The sequence below is a fragment of the Hyaena hyaena genome, unplaced genomic scaffold (assembly GCF_003009895.1).
Source record: "Hyaena hyaena isolate Hyena2069 unplaced genomic scaffold, ASM300989v1 scaffold_40, whole genome shotgun sequence".
NCBI classification, from domain to species: domain Eukaryota; kingdom Metazoa; phylum Chordata; class Mammalia; order Carnivora; family Hyaenidae; genus Hyaena; species Hyaena hyaena.
The window spans coordinates 3,671,490-3,695,708 of NW_024080672.1; the positions used below are offsets into that span (position 1 = coordinate 3,671,490).

Sequence of the window (24,219 nt, forward strand, 5' to 3'; positions counted from 1 at the left end):
ACTCTAGATGCTGGCGAGGATGTGGAGAAACGGGCACCCTAGATCGGAAGAGCGTCGTGTAGAAGGACAGATAGCATATGTTTGCACGTATAGGAGGATTAGGAGGAACTTAACGGAGGACCATGGGGGAGAAGAAGGGGGAGAATAGTGAGGGAGAGGGAGGGAGGCAAACCATGAGAGACTCTTGAATGCCAAGAACAAACAGAGGGCAGATGGGGTGAGGGGAGGGGGAGGGGAGTGATGGGCATGGAGGAGGGCACTTGTGGGGATGAGCACTGGGTGTTATATGGAAACTAACTTGACAATAAACTATTTAAAATAAAAAAATTAGTCCATGAGGATCAATCAGCACTATTGATACTTTTGGGTGAATTTCTCTATTGAAATAGAAAAACGTTTGGTCTGAAGAAGGCCAAGAGGGAACCAAGACCTTTTTACCTGTATAAATTCCGTGCCACATCGTCCTCATTGACTGCATATCCCTCGGGGTCGTCAGTAAAGCTGAACCCTGTGCCCACCTGAGGATGAATAAACAAGCAGGTATAAACACCAAGAAACACATGCCTCGGAGCCCACAGGGAGATACTGCACAGGAAGGAAATTGACCTTATTCCAAAGGCCATCCCTCTGAGCTAGGATCTCCACCACAGCATCCCATGTGCATTTAGCCATCCCCACGGGCGGATGCTGCATTACCCTGCTCCCTCTCCCCTCCACTAACCCCAAATCAAGCAACAGCACAAAGCTCTGCCCTGGGGTCCGTGGTTGAGCTGTCCTGATGCCACAATGTGGACCCTGCCAGATGTTGATTTAAAGGGGAGCAATACACCTTTCCTGGCCCCCCACTGCAGTATCAAAAGACCCAAAGTTGTCTTGTTTTTGAAACCCGGAGGGCGCATTGCGCTGTCCTGCTAAGAAGGATCTCTCTAGGTTTGGAGATAAAAGACTGTGTCTGTGTGTGTTTTCATTTTTTTTAATTTGTGAGAAATATGGTCACTAACCCCTTCACCTTCAGGAGAGAGGTTTTAAAATAAAGATTAGCTTTAAACGAATACTTCCCTATACCTAGAAGTTCATAAACAACTAAGCTGTAAATCCAGAAGAGGCTGCCACTTGTTTTGTGTCAAAAATTTGTAAGGATGCATCTCAACTAGGTGTAAATATTTTTGGTTTTGTTTTCCCAAAACACACAAGGGAACAGGACATTTCATTCAACTTCTTTTAAGTACGCAATTATAGACTAGGGAAGAGGATGGCTGACAAAACTTGGTGGGAAAAGAGGGAACAGGTATGTTGGACTTTTTTTTCCCTCTCTCTCTCTATTTATCTGTTTACTCTGAACCATCTGGGATGTGAAAAAAATTAGAGAAATTAGTTAGGGGCAACGATACTCCTGATCTGCAGAAGCTGACCCTAAGGTTACTCCTATATTTTGCTGTTTATTGGACTCAATTTCAGAAGAACTTCCAAAGGAGAATCGCACATTTTGCTCCTAGATGGGGCTCATGGTGATAAATGAAGGAGACTAGCTTTGACTTTTTAAATCTACAATTCTGTTAGGAATGTTAGGAATTCCAATACTATATGATAATCCACGATGAGGAAGCCATGTCACCAGTGGAAAGAAACCAATCCCTTATCCTGGATGGTACAAGTCAGTGCACAGGTCATTTCATAAGATTAAAAATATGAGGAGAGCAAGTAGCAGGTAAAATTCTTCCAAACTCAGATTTAATGATACATACTAGAAAAACTACATCTCAGATATGTTTCATAGATTAAATTCTGTTTTATTTTTTTTTTAAATGTTTTATTTATTTCTAGGAGAGAGAGAGAGAGAGACAGCATGAGCAGGGGAGGGTCAGAGAGAGAAGGAGTCACAGACCGAAACAGGCTCCAGGCTCCGAGCTGGCAGCCAGCACAGAGCCCGACGCGGGGCTCGAACCCACGAACCGCGAGATCATGACCTAAGCAAAAGTCGGACGCTCAACCGACTAAGCCACCCAGGCGCCCCGATTAAATTCTGTTTTAAAAAGAAAACCTAAACCTCTGTTTCTTTTCCCTATTTTTGAAAAAATGTTCTTTAAATGTTGATTTTTATTTTTTATTTTATTTTATTTTTTAAATGTTTTCTTTATTTGTAGGAGAGATAGAGAGAGACAGCGTGAGCAGGGGAGGGTCAGAGAGAGAGGGAGTCACAGACTGAAACAGGCTCCAGGCTCTGAGCTGGCAGTCAGCACAGAGCCCGACGCGGGGCTCGAACCCACGAACCGCGAGATCATGACCTAAGCGAGAGTCGGACGCTTAACCGACTAAGCCACCCAGGCGCCCCAAATGTTGATTTTTATTTTTGAGAGAGAGAAGCCAAATGTGAGCGAGGGAGGGGCAGAGAAAGAGGGAGACACAGAATCCAAAGCAGGCTCCAGGCTCTGAGCTGTCAGCACAGAGCCTGACATGGGGCTCGAACTCGGGAACAGCCAGACCATGACCTAGGCCGAGGTCAGACGCTTAATCAACTGAGCCACCCAGGCGCCTCTCTTTCCCATTATTTTTTAAATTACCTTATATAAATGGAAAAGACAAGAGAGACCCACATTGACACTTCACAGGACCGTCGGATACTCACTGGATTATCCACGTAAAGCATGGAAAACGTGGTGGTCCAAGGAAACTCTCGGGCACGCACTAGTCAAACAGAGAAGAGGTTGGAGACTGGACCGTTAACCAAACATCCCACCCGGGGCAGAGCTCTGGTCAGCAGCCCAACAAGCCCACCTGTCCCCATCATGTCAATGAACTCCTGGTGTCCCTGTGACATCGCTTCATCCTCTCACCATTAGGAACAGACACCAGCACCTTGTTCTTCTCCCCTCTTCTCCTTTACTTCTCCTGAACCTAGAGAAGCCCCTAGGGGGTTTCTCCATCTGGGATAAAGTTTGGAAACAAAACCCCTTGCAACTGCTTCCCTTAGAAAAAACTCATCAGCCTCCTGTAGGATAAACCTATCTGTCTGGTCCAATCAACCATTTTTAAAGTCTAAGCCTTCTGAAGTCTCTTCTTTCTAATGCCAAAGAGAACAACTCTTTTATACCTGAGTCACAAAATCGTTCACCCTCCAGATTCAACCCCAGGGAAAGTAAACAATCTTCCCCACCCCCCAAAATGAGATGGAGGGGACCCAGGGTTACAACCAGCTGTGTCTCCTCCACCCCTTCCTTCACCCCTTGTCTCCCCCCACAGCATCTTGCTTCCAGGATATCTGACCATTTATGCTACTGAACCATACGGCGTTCTGTTTACGTGAATAATTAGGGATATAATTCCACCCATTAGTCTCATGCAAAAGAGCTTGCCCAAATAGTAATAAATACCAACTGTTTTCAGCAGCCCAGATTGCTTAAGTCAGCAGCTGACTGTGAGAAAATAGCTTAGAACCTTTCACCCAAATTTCAAGGGAGAAAGCAGCCCAGCTGGGACACTCACACTGGTGGCTCCTCCTTCTTGGACAGATATCGCCAGAAAGCGATGTTTTTATAATCTGAAACTATTAAGCTATTCCTAATGTTTCTGTGTATCCTTTAATTTTTTTTTTTTTTTTTTTTTTCTGGAGCAGATGTGAGGTTCAGGTGAAAACATCTCCGTGGGAAAACTGAGCCCAAGTAATACTTACCGGTCATGTTCCTTGTAACAAAATAAGGTCCATGTTCCACAAAAAGTCCAAACATAGATGAACCTCCTGGCCCACCCTGCAGCCAGAGAACCACTGGAGCAGCCGTCGGCTGTACCTAAAGGGGACCAAGAAGTCAATGACCACACAGAGCGCTAAGCAAAAGAATACACCCAAGCAAACAAATCCAAACCCCATGTCTTTCACCATTGAATATAGAAGCTTTGCCTTCGTAGGCTCCTAGAAACCCACATACTGCTTAGGGCACACCTAGATTTCTTTAAATCTATTTAAACTTGCATTTGACCAACATATTCCCAAAGAGGCACAGCAAAGATTCCATCCTCTTTGGTGATAGTTTCCTTGTTTCACTGAAGCCCAAAATGCCTTTCTGATTTAACTTACTAAGAGGCTACTCAGAAGGACAACAGCATCTTGATTCAGTATGAATTAACTCAGAAGAAGCACAGAGACCCGGAGTCAGTTAGCAACGAAACCCCAAACAAGGTACAAATAGATTTAGGAGACAGGGAAGAGGTAAATAAGAAAAGGTCATTGGCAGGGTTGGGATGATGGAAATGAGTTTCTGGCAGTAGAGTCAATACCATCAACCTCAGTGACACAGGGCTCTTTACTCCTTTCAGATTTCTCTACATATTTATTGAGCACCACGTTTGTGTCAGGGACTATGCTGGAAGTTGCTACAGAGCAGAGCAGTGAATGAAAAACAACAAAAACAAAAAGAAAAAGACTTGTTCTCTTCCGCTTACATTTTCATGCGACACACAGACAACAAAGAAGCCCAATGATTAAAGAGTATGAAGAGGAAATAAAGCTGATGTTAAGAGAGTGGGTGAGGGCAGGAAAGAATAGAGCTTCCTTTAAGTACGGGTGATCAAGGAAGGACTGAGTGAGATCCTGAGTTGAAGGAGATTGGAGTTCTAGATCGATCCAGCCACGAGAGGAGCCAGGGAACAATGCCACAGACACAGGGAAACGGCGGACGGAAATCCTCAGCACAGAAGAGAGCTGGATGTGAGAGCAGAGAATGAGAGGTCACCTGGTGCTAAGTCAGCCCTCCAGAGCAATCTGAAAGGAGCTCAAAATGGCACCTGGGAGGCTCACAGTTGGATGTGCCAGTGAGTGTTCACTGGATGTCGTGACTCATTTGGTGCTCAGTCGGCCTGTCTTAGCAAGCAAGATCTCATTGCTTCAGCTCAGGATGAAATCCTACAACCTCTTATTTAGCCCAGTCACAAAGAGACCAGTCAGTATGTCATTCGAACAGGGTTCTAACCATAAAGAGAAATGCAAGACAGAGATTTCTCCTCTCCAGTCTCCAGAAGTCTGACAAAGTCAGCCTTACAGAAAGGGAGGTGGCAGTGAGAACAGCTGTAAGCTGGACAAGGGCGTCCCTGTGAGGGTCTATCCCGGGGTCCATTCTCCGGCATCAAGGAATTAAGTGAGATAAAATTTGGAAAGCTTTTGGAACAATGCCTAATGTGTGATAAAGGTGTCATAATAAGTGTAAACAATCATTATAGTTAAAGAAACAGGTAGAAAAGGTAGGAGCCCAGAGTCAGACTGGGAACTCAGATCAGCAGGATGGTAGCTCTAAGATGCAGCCCAGGATGATGGAAAAGTCTGTGAGATCTTACCCCAAACTGGATTCAGATCTGGGCTTTCCTATCTACTAGCGGTGTGACCTTAAGCAAGATGCCTAAGCTCTCTGAACCTCAGTTTCTCCATCTGTAAAACGGGGATGAGCATAGTACCTATGTCATGTGGTTGATGTGAAGGCTAAAATTCATCTTCGAAAAGCTCAGTGAGTAGCGTATAGTACGTGTTCTGCACCTCTTAGCTATTGCTGTCATAAAGAGACACTAGGAATTTATAGATGGTTTTAAGATAAACTATCAGGGCGCCTGGGTGGCTTAGTCGGTTAAGCGTCCGACTTTCGCATGGGTCATGATCTCGCGGTTCGTGGGTTCGAGCCCCGCGTCGGGCTCTGTGCTGACTGCCAGCTCAGAGCCTGGAGCCTGTTTCGGTCTGTGACTCCCTCTGTCTCTGACCCTCCCCTGCTCACGCTGTCTCTCTCTCTCTCCTAGAAATAAATAAAACATTAAAAAAAATTTTTAAAATAAAAGATAAACTATCTACAAATGGGAGAACAGGAGCAGCAGGTTGTTTGGTATCTTTCCTTGCACCTACCCATGGCCAATACTTTCCCTGGCCAGTCTTTCACTCATTAGTCCCTTTGCAAATGTCCATAAAGAATTCAAAAGAACTAGGGACTTCTCTTATAAGTTGAAGTAGGAAATATTAAAATCAAAGATGCCCTTCTAAAGCTGCTGCAGGGAAGTAGGGCATTAGTATTGGAATTGGTATAGCAACTGGAATTGGTAGCCCAGCAGATTCTGGTTCTACTTGGCTGCAAAATAGCTGTGTGGCCCTGGCTCTCAGATTCTTCCAGCCCTCGGCTTCCCTGTCCGTCAAATGGCAATAATGGCCACCTCACAGGCAAGATAAAACGTATCATGAAATGATACTGCAAACTCTGCTGGGCCAAATAAACAGAATCCGCTCCACCCTAACCTGCCTGGCCCTGACTGTGTGTGCTCGGCTTGAGTAAAAGTGGTTTTTAGCTCCCATCCCACCCGCGAACGTGCTGTTCAATACCACTTACCGGGACCACCTTCCACTCGTATTCACTCAGCAAGGGAACGTATTAGAAATGGAGAGTGGATGTGGGGATGAGCACTGGGTGTTATGTGGAAACTAATTTGACAATAAACTATTTGTAAAAATGAATAAATAAATAAATAAATAAATAAATAAATCTGGTAAATACAAAAAAAAAAAAAAAGAAATGGAGAGTGGATCTCCATGGATACAGTTCCAGCCTCCCTGGGGAGGTGAGATCCTGTGTGCGCACCCATTCCGGTGGACACCCGGCCCCTGCGTCTTTCCGAGAGCTTCCAGAAACCACAGTGTGCTACGTATGAGCCAGTGGTTCTCAACCTTGGCCACCCATTAAAATACCTTTTTAAACATTAATGCCTAGGCTCAAATCCCAGTGATACCAATTCATTTGGTCTGGGGGGAGGCAGCCATCCATCTTTTTAAAAAATCCCAGGTGGTTCTGATGGGGAGGCAGGGCTGAGAATGTGCAAGGTTTAAAGGAAGTTTGTCCTCTCCTGTGCCCGGGCCCTCTGGTTTTTGCCCTCCTCTCCCCTCACTTCTCATGTCCCTTCCTGTGACCTGGCACGATGATGGGACCTCTGGGCTCTCAGAAAAATAGCCTGACCCTGAGAGGCCACACTACAAAGTCAAGTCAAACACATCGGTGCCAAACATCTTTATTATGCAACTTTGAAGTACAGGACACTGCATTCTTGGAATGCTTCAATAATAAGAGATCAGCATACACACCTCCAACCTCAGTTGACCTTGCTCCTCAAATGTACTTTCCTGAAGGAGGTAAATGAGCTCAGTAACCCTTGAGGAAGCCCATTTTTAAAGAAAACTCCATGCACAAATCTTTCTACTATACACCAACCAACCTATGAACTAATACTACCCTTTTCTGTAGTGAAATGGAAAAGTCAGATGCTGGAAAATAAAGGTTTATATATTCAGTGCCAAAACCCCAAGAGTTGGGTATATTACAGCACACAGACTTTTGTAATCTGATATGACATCCTAATGTCATGACATATAATAATAATTAGGTGAAGAATTATGGCATAAGGCTATTATGTGATCATTCCTAGGGTGATATATTTAGCTCTCAATTGTGAGAATGCAGCCCTCTCCCATTCTCCACTCCCAACTTAGGAAAGAAAAAAAGTAAATGAAGACATCCTGAACAAAACCACATTGAAAAACTTATAAGGAACTTTAATTCACTTAAGGCTTAACAGAGTTCAGGGCTTTTAAAGTACTTATTATTTTGAAGCCATGGTTCCAGAGCATATGGAACCAGAGAAATAGTACATTTATTTCTGTGAAAAGTTTTAGAAATTTTCCTTTAAACTTTTTATATTACAAAGAAAGCACTTATTCTTAATTAATTTTTATTCAGAAGGGTATTTTTAAAAATCTCTTATCCCACCAGTTGTAATCCCTAGAGATGATTGTGGAGATGTTTAGTCTTCCAGATTTTTCTCTATGCCCCCTTCCATACACACATATATAAATATATTTTGTAGATGTTATATATGCTATGTGTGTAAATTCTTTTTTCCAAAAATAGAATCAGGCTATATATAATATTCGATATTTACTATATTCACTTAACATGCTGTGAAAATCTTTTCATACCATCTTTTGGCTAGACAAAATGGCATTCTGGACTTACCACAATGTATTAACGCATTTTACATACAACACTGAGTTCTAAGGTTTAGACAGGTAGGATACTTAATGTTTAAGAGCATGGATTTTGGCATCAGACTACCAAGGTCTGAATTCCAATTATCTCATTTTACAGCTGTGTGCCCTTGGGCAAGTTGCTAAGTTCTCTGTGCCGTAGTATCCTTTGCTTGAAAATAATAGTAATGCCTGCCTTACATGATTGTGGTATAGATTCAAAGAGTTAATATATGCACAGCACTTAGAACAGTGCCTGGCACATCTATTTAAATGTTAGCTCTAGTAATTTTTCTGGTGAGGTAAAAAGACAGGTAATAAATAAGTAATTAAATACATGGGTGATATGAGAGAATAATAGAAAGCCATTAGATTGACTATTTAAAGAAGGTATCTGGTGAGGGACTAACATTTGAGCTAAGACCTTAAAAATAAGTAATCCTCTGCTAATAAGCATGTATATATTTAATTATAAAGAAAATTAAATCTCTATTAATGTTTGTATAGGTCTGAGTGGCGTAGTGAGAACTGATGATCACGAAGAAGACACAAAGAGATTCTAAATATGAGAGAAGGGACACAGAAATAGTAAATATGTGAGTGAGAAGACTCTCCACTGGAGAAGAGTGTGGGCACACAGCTCCCACAAACCTGCACCTTTTGTTGGTGAAACAAGAAACCAGGTCTTTGTCTCAGAAGCCCTTTAAATTCTTCTGGTGACCCCTGGTGGCCAATTCATGAACTTGGACACGCCTTTCTCAGGAGTTGTTCCCGAATGAAAAGCCCAGAAGGAAGCAGGTGAATTCATTTTTTAGAATCTCTACAGATGGAAGTTTCACCATGTCTCACATTAGCGCATCCAAGTATTTATTCCAAACGATGGTGAACAAATCTACTCTATGTCTTAATGGATTGTCATTCCAGTAAGTGATACACATTCATTCGGTTTGATATTCTGTACATAACAGGATTCTTAGAAACACCCAGTTTCTTCTTCTTTTCTCCTTGCTTCTAAGAGAGCGCAGAAGAATACAGGTGAACACTAATGAAACCAAACCCCAGGCCCTAATTGTTCCCCCTGTGGAGATGCGCTCTGTAGATGGCATCTCCTTATGCTCTGAGTCTTCCTTGTCATCCCGCTCCTCATCCAACCCATACCCACCTTCTGTTCTGTACCCCGAAGCCCTCCTCTGTATTCCATGGTTAAGATAACCTTCTACTCAGGCTTTACACATATCACTGAAGAAGGAAATTCACATATTTGGGGGTGGGAGTGGCACCAAAAGTCACTTGATTGCATTTTATACAGAAGACATTGGAGTGCCACCAGGGAATCTTAGGTATCTAAGCAAGTAGTAGGGTGACGTTGTCTGCCAATGCCCAGGGATGGGTACATACTCTAGCCATCCCCTTCCTCCCACCCACCCCATAAGGGACACCATACTTTGGAAGAGAAAACAGCAACTAAACCACTAAGACCCAAATCAATGGTACCACTTAAGATGAGACGTGCAATTAGTAAATTAATTAAAGCTCCCTTCACACTTCTATATGCAGAGGCTGATCATTTGCTTGATTTAAGTAATGTGTTCTCTCTTAATTGAAGTCATTAGTATCCCAAGTAAATGTCTTGAAATTCCCCCAAGTATGTTTGAATGGACTCCCATTTTGCCACACAGATCCCAGTTCAGCTTATACTTCAGCTGCTGCATTAATGGTTTAATCAAGGCAGGGATTTTTATTTAAAGCAATCGGGTTTGTGACTAGAATTGCTAACTAGCTAACTAGTAACATTTTAATTCTACACACACACTCCCAATACATATAAACAACTTGCTTAAGACATTCTGTGTGTTGGGGAAGAATTTTACTTACAGTGGTTGGTGCTGACCTCTTGCTAAATCTTCCTTTACTATGAGTGTGGCCACAGCACCATCATATGTAAAACTAACTTTCTCAATCTTTTTTTTTTTCCTGTCTTAAGGCCTCTTGACATCACTACCAAGCTCCGCTAACTCTCATGGAGCCTTAAGTCATCTCATTAATTTGAACCACCTTACACTCCACTGGAACGTTCTCTGCCTTTCTCCTTCAAAACCTTTGTCTTTGGCTCTCTGGGTATCACACCCGCCCACCGCAGGGCAGGAATGGGGATGTAATGCCGGGGTGGGGGGGTGGTCTGCTCCCCATGAGCCACATCCTCAGGGTTGGGCAAATATCAGCATGCTGAGTAGGCTTCCTGTTTCCACCAAGGAATAGGGAAATTTTAAAGAGATACTCAGCATAATGGGGGATAACCATAAATATGTGAGGAGAACTCTCAAGAGTACCCTGGGCTGAGGGAAAGTGCCCATGGATGGACAAACTCATATGGGAGGGATGTGGCTCTTCCCAAGGCTTACACCCTAAGGTGTAGGGCTTACATCCCCAGGCTATGCCCTAGACCTCATTGGAGAAGATGTGGTTATACTCACTGGGTGGCTGAGAAGTTCCCTGGGTTGCCTGGCTCAAAACTGGCCAACAATCCAGGGGCAAGTAGGAAAGGCCTCCAGGGCAAAGTGGTCTGTGGCTGATGGGAGCAGGTACAGAGCAAGTCAAATGTTGGGGGTCCACTTGCTTGAAGGTGGCACGCGACGTGGAGTGCGCAGTGTCCACTCTGGGAAAGCCTGTGGAAAGCCAGCCTTGGGTGCAGGTGGTCAAGGACACTGAGAGTTGGCTCAGGGAACCACTCGGTGGCAAGGCCTAGGATGTTCCGGTGTCCGTGTTGAAGGAGCTGCGGCCACAGGACGACTGGGATAGAGCCAGGATTATAAGGTTGTTGAAGTGTGTTTGTGGTCTGGGTCCAGCAGAAGCACTACTGGACATTGCCGCACACGCTGACACCACTAACAAACCGGACAGCCGGGCCAGGAGAAAGCAAAATGCAGGACAAGGGAAAAGGAAGAGAAGCCAGCTTCCTCCTGCAATGCCCCTCCAGCACCCTCTACTGACAAAGCTTAACATCATGTTCACTGCACAGGAAGAAATGTTTATAGCTCTATTACTATGGAGCAAGTAAAAGGACAGAATTGGAACTAGTTCTAGTTGTCATAAGATACCATAGTTACAGCCCAGAAATATATGATGAGAGGCTATATTAGTCATCTAATGCTGTGTAACATGTATCCACAACTTAGTGGCTTAAGATAACAAAAATCATTTATCATCTCTCATGCTTTCTGTGGACTAGGAATTTGGGAATGACTGGCTGGACAGTTCTGGCTCAAGATCTCTCATGAAGCAACAGCCAAGATTTCAGCCAGGCCTGAAGTCTTCTGACTTCGGCTGGATGAAGATCATCTAATGTTGGTGCTGACTGGTGGGTGGGAGACTCACTTCCTCTCCATTCAGGTCTATCCACATGGTTGCTTTAGCATCCTCCCAATGGCATCTGGCTTCCCTCAGGGTGAGTGATCCAAGAGACCAAGTGATCCAAGGTGAAAGCAGCGCTGCCCTTAAGAGTAGCCTTGGAAGTCACACACCATCACTTCTGCTATAGCATATTGGTCACCAAGGCTAGCCTTGATTCAATACAGCAGGTGACTACCCAGGAGCATGAACATCAAGGAACTAAAGATCACTTTTGGGAGGCTGGCTACCTCACTCTAATCAACCTTGCTGACACCTTCATATGATACTGAACTTTCTCATTCACCAAATTTTTGGATTCCGGGAATCCCAGCAACTCCCCTTGGCCAGAGGAGCAACACAGGGTCCTTAGTAAAGGGGCTTAGGCCTAAGTCTAAATCTCTCGGGTTTGGGCTCTACAACATCTGATGCAAACAATCTACAAATTACCTATATTCCTATATCTATAAGACAAAGTCAAATACTGGCTACCTTTCTCCATGGGAAGAATTCTAATTTTAAAAATAATAATCTTCTTCCTTTTTATCTTCTTAAACCTGGAAAACCCCAGTTTTGCTTTGTAATTTATTTACCCTGTAACAATTAATTTTGCATTCTTTGCTGGCATTCGGCGATGTCCAGTTTGGAATGGCCCATTTCCTGTATTCTTTAACCTCCCACATTGTGACCGGTTTAGTTCTGACCAGTATTTGTGTTAATAATGGGAAAACTAATGATAGTGATGATAATTATGAAATAATAGAAATAGCAACAATCTTACTACGTATCAGGCACCAAAAAAAGGCTTTCCCACTTTCTCTCAAAATCATCATCAAGTAGGTATTGTGATCCTCACATTTGGCATAAATAGTGGAGCCAAGATTTTATGCAAGCTTGACAAACTCAAGAGCTCTAATGTTAATGACTGTAGTCTAGCACCTTCCATAGCTAGTTGATTCTTAGAACCAATACAGAGTGATCAAGACCAAAGATTTCTCTATCAGAGACCTAGGTTTAAGTTCAAGTTCTGCCAATCTCTAGTTGGGCAACTGGGACTAATTATTTAATCTCTGTAATTCTCTTCATCTGTTAAACAAGGATAATAATTCCTTCCTCATGGGTTTCTCGTAAGGATTAACTAAGAATATGCACCGTGGTTAGTACATAGTTAATGTTCAATTAACAGTAGCCATCATAACTGTTACATTTTGATTGGCTTCATTATACTTTTTATCCCATGGAAACTGCCTATCATTTCTCTTGTAGATTGCCTCCCCACTATACACCAAAAAACTTCTGGAATCCATCATGCACTGATTTGTATACAATAGCAGGGAGTCTCACAGAAATAACAGGAAAACAAAACTAATTTGAGAAACAGCACCCCCCGCAAAACACTCAGAGGATATTACAAGTGTAGCATCCTTCCTGGATCTCTTATTTTCTCTACCTTCAAATTTGTCAAGGGTCGTTTCTCTCCTGATGATACTCTCAGCTGCTTCCTTGTGACAGGCAATGAACTAGTATTTCTGCCAAAGGAAAGGAACTCTCCCCCAACTCGGGGCCACTACTTTTCCTTCCCACATGCTTTATCTTCTTCACTCAAGAAGACATGGCCTGTTCCATAATTTACAGCCTGACTGGTTTGGCAAGATGGTGACACTTGTCAGCGGTACCATCGTTTCATCCCTGCCTATTTGTCCCCTGAAGCTGAGCCTATCACTTCCAATAGAACACAGTGTACTCTAACAGCTTTTTCTGTGTGGCGACCTTGGGTTTATGTCTTTGGGGATGATCTTGGAACATGTTTAGAGCTACAGTCCTGGGCCCCAAACAACATAATCTGGCCAACGGATGCACAGCTAGGACTTCAGGGAAATAAGGGGGGACCCCCAACAGCCTCGTCACTGTTCACTGCAGCAGGCATTCAGATCTCAATCTGGCCCACCAGGAGAGGATACAGAATCTAGGCCCATTTCCCTGACCGGCTTCCCAGTCCTGGAGCACCACCTCTATTCTAGACAATTCTGTAATCCTGCTCAGAGGCAACCAAAGAAAGAAATGACGGAGTCTTTGTTTTGTTTTTGTTTGACGGCTTCCCTCCCCCTTAATTCCTGTTTTCACAAATCTGGATTACTACTATTGGAGACCCAACATGCAGAAGCCAATGGAGAACATACTACTATCAGAAACAGCCCCCGACTCAGTTGGTTAAGCATCTGACTTAAGCTCAGGTCATGATCTCACGGTTTCGGGGGTTCGAGCCCCATGTCAGGCTCTGTGCTGACAGCTCAGAGCCTGGAGCCTGCTTCAGATTCTGTCTCCCTCTTTCTGTGACCCTCCCCTGCTCATGCTGTCCCTCTGTCTGTCTCTCTCTCTCTCAGAAATAATAAAACATTAAAAAATTTTAGAAAAAAAGAAAAGAAGCCGTGGTTGGGAAAGCAGAAATGAGCAGTCAAGAAAATACAACCCAACAGTACCAGCAAAAGCAATCTAATTTGAAAACTATCCTAGACAAAGCAATTTTATCTACGCAACATGGCTATATGCAAATCACATGCAAATACAAACACTACCCTCCACAGGGATAGCTTTTTCTTTGTTTTCTCTGGCTTCTAAACCAAATCCAATTTGGAAAATGAAACAGAAAATTATCCTGTGGTGGGATAAAATGTATTCATGCAGCTCAGCCCCTCTACCAATTCTGCCCAACAGTACCCATAACGCTAAAGTGGTGTGTTTGTGCTGAAGAATTCTGTGATGGTCACCTGGGCTGAGTAAGATCGGTCAAGTACAAGAACGCATCCAGCTGTGTGTGTTGGATCCGAGAAGGTGAGTGATTTATCTTCTGAGAAGCTCTCCTAAGATTAGTGGTCCTCCCCACTGCTCCCTCAAAAGCTCACAGAATAAGTCTAGTTTTTTTCTTCCGTGTTCCCACGGAACAGCACTCAGTTAATGGATACTGGGTGCATGAAGGAGTGAGTGCAAAAAGAATAGCTTGCACTGCGAAGTCCACAGACAGAGCAGCCACAGAAGTCCACAATCAACTAACTTTAGACATGGATTACACCTGTGAATTTCGGGACTCTCCCCATCCCTTATCATTCTCTGGCTCCCCACCGCCCATCCTTGCCCAAGGTATTTTTAGAACAAAACGACAGGCAGAATGATTTAAGAAGCCTGCGGCAGGAAGAAGGTGGTAATATTAATATTCCGAATAAGGCTGCGAGGAACTTAAAAGTTGGGCCTTCCCCGCAAACATTGGTTTCCTGCACATAAACAGGAACACCACACGGAGTCACTGGCACTTATTTTTAGAAAAAAAAAATTATTTTTTAAAGTATGGTTTCGTAGGCTACTATTTCTGCCCTGGGGCAGCATTCTCAGCTCCTGAGGGTTAGTGTCCTGTTAAGAGAGCTGTTGCAGGCCTACCTGAGCTGGAAAGAACCAGAAGAAAAGGTTGCTGTTGTAGGTCTTATTCACAGTGAAGTAGCCAGCGTAACTCTTCACGTTCGATCCAGGGAAAGGAGGGACCAAACTCTGGTTTTTTGCTAGTGGGAAAAAAAATTTACCCAAGGATTAGAGAAATAATATACCATTAGCATCTTGGTCTCATCTCTCGTCTTCTCTCTCCCAGGGGCCAGGTCTGGGATGGAGCGATCAGAAAGGTTACCAGGAGACTTCTTTTTCTTTTTTTGGCTCCCAAATATATTTATGAGCTATAATAAAATATTTTTTAAGAAAAAAAGAAGAAAATTACCTATCCTCAACTCCACTCTAAAAAGTAAACCGAGGTGGGGGGGGAGGGCGCCTGGGTGGCTCAGTGGGTTAAGCTGGCTTTTGACTCCAGTCATGATCTTGCAGTTCAGGGATAGGAGCCCTGTGGCCAGCTCTGTGCTGACAGCTCAGAGCCTGGAGCCTGCTTAGGATTCTGTGTCTCCCTCTCTCTCTCTCTCTCGCTCTCTCTGCCCTTCCCCTGCTCAGGCTCTGTCACTGTTTCTCTCAGAAATAAACATTTTTAAAAATAATAAAATATAAATACATAAATAAAAAAGGCCAGGGCAGAAGTCACCCGGTCCCAAAAGGTGAGGCGGGTACCAGAAAAACAAATAGCTAAGCAGCTCTCAGCCTCCGGAAAGCCTATATTCACCACATTCTCCTTATCATGAAAGCAAAAGGGCCCACCGCTTCCATTAAGGGAAATAGGCTGACGCATGTGGGGAGCGGAGATGGCTGGGAGGGTCGGGAGAGGCAGGCAGACAAGGGGTGACCTCATGGCCTCATGGCTACTCACAGGAAACCAAAGAAGACAACAGGATAGTTGTGGAGGGCAGAGGTCTGTGGCACCAAAGGGACAGGGAAAGGGAGGGGGAAAGAGGGACTTCTCAGCTAGTGTGAGGACACCCAGGAGTGAATAACACTAAGAGGGGCTAGCACTTTAAAGGCTACCATACTGAGGGCTTTATATTATGCAGTAGGTGTACTTAGTATCCCCACTTTACCGATGAGCTGAAGCTCAGAGAGGGTAAGTAACTTGCCCAAGGTCACACAGCTAGTAAAGGAGAGCTGAGATTCTAACCTAGCAGGCAGGCTGCAGAGTTTGCTCCTTCTCGAACTCCGCTACACTGCTTCTCAACCATAGTCAGTCCCAAAGTATGGGTGGCAGGGAGGGGAAGGGAGAGCAGTGATTAAGAAAACAATGGAGAACGGGACATGGATGGCACGGTGAAGGGGGAACCGAGGGGGAGTTTAGGTGAAGAAAGATTCCTTAGTGGCGACAAAGCAAGTGTCCCCAGTGAAAACTAATGGCTGAAGAAAAGCGATTTCTGTCTGACACAGGAGGTTGGAGACTGGCTAGAGAGCGGAGCAGGTCGGGAGGCTGGGTCCTTCACACACGCCACCAACCGAAGACGCCTTCAGCGGGGCGCCGGAGCCCAGAGGCTCTCAAGCGCTGCTGGCTTCTCTTCCCAACTTGGCATCGGCAACATCACCACCAGCGTGCAACGAGCCATGGTAAGAATGTTTACGTGCGCGCATCAGTGTGCAAATCAGGACCCCGTCCCCCAGAGCTGCTTGTGACACTGACCAGCACACCATGGCATGGGGGCCGCGAGTTCCTCTTTTAACACGAACCTGCCTCCCCAAGGGAAACTCTCATCTAGACAGCACTGCTCCCTTTCCTTCGCACTCTGCTGATCCCTGCGTGGCTACTGACCGGCTCTGTGGTCCCTTGGGCAGTCACTTAACCTGTCTGTGCCTCAGTTTCTCATCTGTGGAAGGTGGATGGCTTCATGTGTCAATGAGGGTAAGAGTCAATACATGTACAACCTTCAGAAAAGAGACGGGCTCAGAGAGACCACAGCCACTGTTACCTATGAAATGCACCTGCTGATTAGGAACAAGGAGCATCTGGGAGCAGAGGAGATGGGGGGATATGGGGAGGGTCTCAGCAGCAGTTTCCGAAGGGTCCTGCTAGGCTAGTACAATAGCAAGAACGTGGGCAGACCTCGGTTTGCAATTCCGACCAGGCTCCCTGGCAAGTAGCTTTCTCTCTCTGAGCCTCTCTTTCCTCTTGTGCAAAATGTGGATACGGATTCCCCGCCCCCATCCTGGGCTTTGAGGGTGAGCATCAAACTCAGCACATGCAGGTGCACACAAAATAAAGGCGCAGGCAAAGGAAGGGAAGATCGTCACTAGCCTGTGGGCCACCCCACGTGTGGTCTCGAAGACTCTGTCTTTTTCTGGCATTGTCTGGTTCCCCCAGGGAAGACTGCTTAACTCAATCCAGCTTCTCTAGCTCTCCCCGTGCTCTTCTCAAAGAGACCTATCCTTTGCTGCCAGAAAGAGGCAAAGAAAAAAGAAAGGGAGAGGAGCATTTTAAGCAAAGGAAAGGGGGGATGTTTAGGGAAAGTGGTGTGTGCCAGCCCCTCCCAGCCTCCACCCTTCCCTCCAGGAGCCTTGCCTCCGCCCCACTTTGCTTCCGCTCTCAATTAGCCCAAAGAAGGCTCACCCTCCAGGGCGGGGCAGCCTTTCAAAACATCTTTTTTTTTTTTTTTCTGTTTAAGAAATTGAGATATATTGGACATGGAACATTATGCGTTTCAGACGTACAACCTAACAATTTGATCTTTGCATGCATTGCCAAATGGTACCCACAATGTCTAGTAAACACTCGTCGCCATATGTAGTTAAAATTTTTTTCTTCTTGTGATGAGTACTTTCTTTTTTTTTAATGTTTTATTTATTTTTGAGAGAGAGAGAGAGAGACAGCATGAGCAGGGGAGAGTCAGAGAGAGAGGGAGACACAGAATCCGAAGCAGGCTCCAGGCTCTGAGCTGCCAGCACAGAGCCTGATGCAGGGCTCGAACCCACTAACGGTGAGATCATGACCTGAGCCGAAGCCGGATGCTCAAGGGACTGAACCATCCAGGCGCCCCATGATGAGTACTTTCAAGATCTATTGTCTTAGCAACTTTAAAATATGCACTAAAATATCGTTAACCATAGTCACTATGTAGTCACATCATATCTCCAGACTTCTTTCATAGCTGGAACGTTGTACCAAAAACACTTTTGACATATTTCCCCCCAAACTATTCATCTTAAAATCAGAGAACCACCCCCCCCCCAAAAAAAAAAGGCAGATAGAGAACTGAAGATAGAGGGAGTTAGGAATAAATGAGACATGAATTACAGAGAGGTACGTGAGCAGGAGAGGATTCACGAAAAAAGACAGAGAAAAATGAGAAAGGTCAAATAGAATGAGAAAAAGGAAATATGTAATAGAAAGGAGCTGGAGGGAATGGACTAAGGGGGAGAGATGATTGAATCGATCTATCTCTCTGAGGCCAGCACAGCATGAGGTCGGCTGGCCTGCTCTGACAATGACTCAGGTACATTAAAGCAAGGGAATGGCCTTGTCTTTGTACAAATGGGGATGCTGATTTACACACTTAAAGACGTTCAGTACATACTTCTTATTAGGGGCGCCTGGGTGACTGGGTCGGTTGAGCATCCGACTTCACCTCAGGTCATGATCTCACAGTCCCTGGGTTGGAGCCCCACATCGTACTCTGTGCTGATAGCTCACAGCCTGGAGCCTGCTTCGGATTCTATGTCTCCCTCTCTCTCTGTCTCGCTCCCGCTCACTCTCTGTCTCTCAAAATAAAGACATAAAAAATTTTTAAAAAAATAATAAAGGTGAATGAATTAATGAATAAATGAACTAAACTCTGCCACACCAGCAATGCACTAAGTTTAGTATATTTCTACAAAATCCTCCTAAGGAAGCCAGGCCTTATTATGGTCTTAAGAATTTAGAAAGACCTGGGGCGCCTGGGTGGCTTAGTCAGTTAAGCGTCCGACTTTCGCTTGGGTCATGATCTCGCGGTTCGTGGGTTCGAGCCCCGCGTCGGGCTCTGTGCTGACTGCCAGCTCAGAGCCTGGAGCCTGTTTCAGTCTGTGACTCCCTCTCTCTCTGACCCTCCCCTGCTCACGCTGTCTCTCTCTATCTCTCCTAGAAATAAGTAAAACATTAAAAAAAAAAAAGAATTTAGAAAGACCTGTTCTGGATCCCAAAAAAGTGTTTCACCCTATTTCACTTTTTAAATTTCCTTTAACGAAGTCACAGTAAAATAATGAAAAGCTCTTTCCACTAAAATGATATTTTTGTATTTCAAATGTTCGGTTCATCCTTCCAGAGTCTACTCACGGAGTGTGGAAAATAAACTCCCAAGATGTCGGGCTTTCTTACTTCCTGGAACCATGATTCACAATTCAAACGTTCAAAACAGTTAAAAAAAAAAAAAAAAAACGGAAAAGGTTTTCTTTGAAGCGATTCACTTCCTCCTTATTATTCACTGCAGTTAACCAATGTTTATGGTATTAACACTTTGAAAAAGATTGGCGTGTGACCAAAGAGGGACTTGAACCAGCTAATCAGGGTGCACTTCACATCTACAAAATCTTCAGTCATCAACAGCACGCACAGACCCTGCCAGACCATAAGTGATAATAAAGTAACACCTAATAACAAAATATTCTTTAAAGTTTGTGAAAAGGCAGTATTTGTAAATATTTTAAAATTTGCCTCCTCTATTCATTTCGTTTCGAGGGTTTATTCTAGCCGCAGAGAAAGTAAACACGCAATTACAATTACACAAAACTAAGCCAGCTAATTGGGAGATCAAAAAATAAAAACGCCCTTGTCTTTTTTGCGAATTACTGTTTATCTCAAGAATGTTCCATTGCGATACTAAGACTCACGTTCCTAAGGTTTTGACAGACTCAATAAACAAAAGGGATTTAGGGGCATGAGTTGACCATCTGTCCAGAGCTTCCTGAACTTTCAGCAAAGCGGATGAATAAAATTATCCTTAATTATGTTATCAGGGCTGTATTTGAATACCCAGACGTACCGGATTTTGGATTAGCCACTTAAAATCCCATTGAAAGATTCTGACTGAGTAACAGAACTTTAGAAAGTGACATTACATCAGTTTTACTCTTTTAGAAGTTGTCGTGCATCAGATGGCAATCTATCAAGACTTGGCACAGAAGGACAGAAGATGAAAACTATCTCCCTCAGAAACTTTCTTTGCTACTGTTGATGACCACAACAGTGAGATGCTTGTAAGCAACAAATACAAGAGTGGTAGGGATGTGTACAGTCTCCCAGATGGATTTCTCTGTATTTTCACTTGGTTCTTCCAGATGTAGGGCACAGACACAGCGTCACGGCTCGCTTGTACTAAATGCCTTTGTTGAAATTGTTTTCCTCACCCGCTACACACAGGTCCTTTTCTAGTTTGGATCCAGTCACATAGCACAGTGGTTCATACCTTGGGTTCTAGAGTCAACAAAGATAGGTTTTATTTCCATTCTGTCACTTACTATCTTTAAATGGCTCTGAGCAAGATACTTGATTTCTTAAGGCCTCAGTCTTCTCATCTATAAAATGGGAACAATAATTCTGCATTCTTCATTACCGTGGCTCTGAGGATTAACTAAGCTAATGTGTGTGTAAAACCCGTGTCTGGCACATGTTCAGGTTTAAAATTTAAATTCTGCAAGTATCTATTAGATTTGCCTGTTACATATAGAAACTGTGCTAGGTACGGGGAAATAGTTATTAAATATTAGGCATTTGTTATTTTTCCTACTACTCTATTGCTATTTTCTGGACTATATGTACCTACATACTATTCTATAGTTCAGGAACCTACTGATGTCCAGAAGGATTAAGTAATGTATCTACACAGTATTTTACCTAAACTGAAAGAAGCTTTAAGAACAGAGGCAGGTTGAGGCGCCTGGGTGGCTTAGTCGGTTAAGCGTCCGACTTTCGCTTAGGTCATGATCTCGTGGTTCGTGGGTTCGAGGCCCGCGTCGGGCTCTGTGCTGACTGCCAGCTCAGAGCCTGGAGCCTGTTTCAGAGTCTGTGACTCCCTCTCTCTCTGACCCTACCCTGCTCACGCTGTCTCTCTCTCTCTCTCTCCTAAAAAAAAAAAAAAAAAAAAAACAGAGGAAGGTCATAAATTCTGATCTCTGATGATACCAAATAACACCTTTTTCCTATTAATAATAATAATGATTGGAACCCCCACCATTTCCAAATAAAAAAAATTGCAAACATTAATATTTAGAGAGCAATGTAGAAGTTATAGAGACTTCATGTGCATTTTCTCATCTGATTCTTATAACATCCCTGTGACTTAAGTAAGTGGTTATGTCTCCATCTTGTTGTTTTTTTTTTTAATATTTTTATTTATTTCTAGGAGAGAGAGACAGCGTGAGCAGGGGAGGGTCAGAGAGAGAGGGAGTCACAGACTCTGAAACAGGCTCCAGGCTCTGAGGGGGCAGTCAACACAGAGCCCGACGCGGGGCTCGAACCCACGAACCGCGAGATCATGACCCATGTGAAAGTCGGACGCTTAACCGACTAAGCCACCCAGGCGCCCCTGTCTCCATCTTGTTAATGAGGAAACCGAGGTCTAGAAGGTTTGGGTACCTTGCTGTGCAAAGGGGCCTGACAGCGTGCCGGTGGTCATAGACTCTGGAGTGAGGCTGCCTGCGTATGAATCCTGCATCTGCCAGCTGGTGTCCATGTGACTCTCCAAGTAACTTTAAAAAAAGTTTATTTATTTACTTTTTATTTATGTGTTTATTTAAAGTTTTATTTATTTCTGAGAGAGAGACAGCATGAGCAGGGGAGGAGCAGAGAGAGAGGGAGACACAGAATCTGAAACAGGCTCCAGGCTCTGAGCTGTCAGCACAGAGCCTGTGTAGGGCTCAAACCCACGAACCGTGAGATCATGACCTGAGCCCAAGTTGGACGCTCAACCGACTGAGCCACCCAGGCGCCCCTATTTACTTACTTTTGGAGAGAAAGAGCGAGTGAGCAGGGGAGGGGTAGACAGAGATGGAGAGAGAGAATCCCCAGCAGGCTTTGTGCTGTCAGTGCAGAGCCCGATGTGGGGCTCGAACTCACAGTGAAATCATGACCTGAGCCACAATCAAGGGTCGAACACTTGACCGACTGAGCCACCCAGGCGCCCCTAACTCTGGCAAGTAAATCTCATTCTGCTTAATTTTCTTGTATGTGAAATGGGTACAGCACCCTGGATTGTTGGAGTCTATGGAGAATCCTCAGAACCAGTACCTGATGCATCGTTATGTTCTAAGGTTAGTATTTATTACTGCCCAGCTGGGGACCAGCACTATGCTAGTTTTATGAACAGAAATGTAGGTACTCGACCACTAGATAATCTGTCCCTGACAAACTCTCATTTTAGCTCAAAACTCTGATCATACATGACATCAAATCATTAATATTTGAAATAAAACAGCTGAGTTAAAAAATATCAGAATGTATTTTGAATCCTGGAAGATAACTGCTAAAAAACAAAACGAAACAAAACAAAACCCAAAACTGTTGAAAATACACCAGTGGTTTTCCGATTTTATTGAACTCACCTTCTTCAAGTTTCCCAGCGTCAATATAGGGAGTAAGAAATAACGGCTCTCCTACGTTTCCCTCGCGTGGTACGGAAACCCGAACATTTTTGTATAAGTTGTGAAAGAGCCCATCGCCACCAGGGTTGAACATGAACACAACCAGCAAAACAATTGCCTTCCACATGGCACCAACCGTCCTCTCTAAGCCTAGATGAAAACAAATGAATCCAAAGGGTAAATATTTACCCAGCCCTTTTACATACAAGACATTCACTTATTTCATTCAAAAAGAAACATGTATGATGTACAAAAAATAAATATTGCGTGCAAGGGCTCTTTGCTGAGCACCTCGAAGACCATCTGAACAAAACAGACCTAAATCCCTGCTTACCCTGACATCATCAGTCTAAGGGAGAGTAAGGGCTATTCAAGGATTTAGAATCTAATTAGAGAAATGATGTATATTTCTAAAACTGTGGTCTGAAAAGTAAACCCAATACAGGATCAGATAAAAAGTCAAGAAAACAAGGACTTTGGAAGGATCACCAAATGTGTGGTAGAGATGGTTATCTACCGAAGGAAGGCACAGGACTGAGAACACATCTCTGGCCGAGAGAAACTAGGAGGCCTCAACAAGATGAGGTGTGAAGAACAGGTGGGTGGAACCCAGATGGGCAGGAGAAATGGAGAAAGCATCCCTGGTGGGTGGAATAGCTTGAGCAAAAGTGAGATTTCAGTGTCCATGGGCACTTCACAGAGAAAGTTAGAATAAACAAAGAGGATTTCTGCTTACCTCTTCTGTCTCTTACAAATCACAAACTTTACCTCCAAGAACAAAAAAGAAAGAAGGAAGAAAGGAGAGGTCCTACAACTGTCTTCAGGTCCCTGCCCCTATTGGCAGCTGATAATTCAAGAGCTACGCCTCCAACTCTATGAGCGGTTTTTCAAAGGTCTTCAAATCTGCTGCTTGGATTACTCACCTTGGCTGATAAGACTGATGACTTAAAGTTGATAAGTTCCCTAAATTTGTAAATAAATACATAATTTGTATTTATGATGGGCTTTCCCATGTATTTTTAGCTGATTTGAATACCCTAATAACTCAACCAGGAAATCGAAGATTCATGGCACTAATTTTAGATAAGAAAATCTGGACTCAAAGGAATGCCTTATCCAAGGACATGGTGAACCCAGTCAAGGCAAAAGGTGAGTCAGGGGCAGATGTAGGGTCAGATCTCATCTTTTTCTAAAATTGCGATGTTTTGTTCATCGTGGATTTTTTGGCATTAATTTTCCCCCAAATGTTGCATTAAAACACTATTTATCATGATTATTGAGGTTTTTTTGGCACTCTCTTACATTTTATACCCTAGTCAAGTGCCTCACTTACTTCACCTTAATCCTTAACCCTAAGAATTAGGATCTTATATCTGTGCTATTAAATTACTCTACACTACTACTATTTAAGCAAGATCCGAATTCTTAGCTCTAAAGTCTAAATAAAGTACATGAAATGGATAAATACTCAAGTTTCTGGATGTAAAAAGAAATATACAATTATGCAAATATAATGCCCGCTTCAGACTGTACAATGCCTTAAAATACCATGCCATTAAAACATCTTAAAAACATAAAATGTATAAAAATCTATTACCACAGGCTTATCACAACCCAAGTTGGCATAAAATGAAAATACTGTTTGTAGCAAATTTTAAAAGCTTTTCAGACACATTTCCTCGTAAGATAAACATTTATAATTATAATGTGATCAAATACATAATTCTTGTCAAGTCTTTTCATGGTTAACTTAATAGAATTTCCAATGCTTTATGTAAGCA

At 43.6% G+C, this 24,219-nt stretch overlaps 1 protein-coding gene and 1 long non-coding RNA gene across 2 annotated transcripts in view; one reads left to right on the top strand and one right to left on the bottom strand.

Moving 5' to 3' along the window:
• The window catches only part of CPVL (carboxypeptidase vitellogenic like), a 112,575-nt gene extending 88,705 nt beyond the window's left edge, over positions 1-23,870 (bottom strand). The window contains exons 1-5 of the mRNA XM_039229883.1: positions 22,400-23,870; positions 14,858-14,976; positions 3,671-3,785; positions 2,627-2,685; positions 439-518 (exon numbers count right to left, since the gene is read on the bottom strand). Of these exons, the coding sequence (XP_039085814.1) occupies positions 439-518; positions 2,627-2,685; positions 3,671-3,785; positions 14,858-14,976; positions 22,400-22,565 (539 nt within the window). The 5' untranslated portion in view covers positions 22,566-23,870. The remainder of the gene's footprint in view (positions 1-438; positions 519-2,626; positions 2,686-3,670; positions 3,786-14,857; positions 14,977-22,399) is intronic.
• On the top strand, positions 14,212-21,606 carry LOC120230320. The gene is made up of 4 exons (XR_005527975.1): positions 14,212-14,257; positions 16,265-16,438; positions 19,126-20,726; positions 21,379-21,606. It is a non-coding gene; the product is annotated as an uncharacterized LOC120230320 (long non-coding RNA).
• Positions 23,871-24,219: the final 349 nt, after the last annotated feature.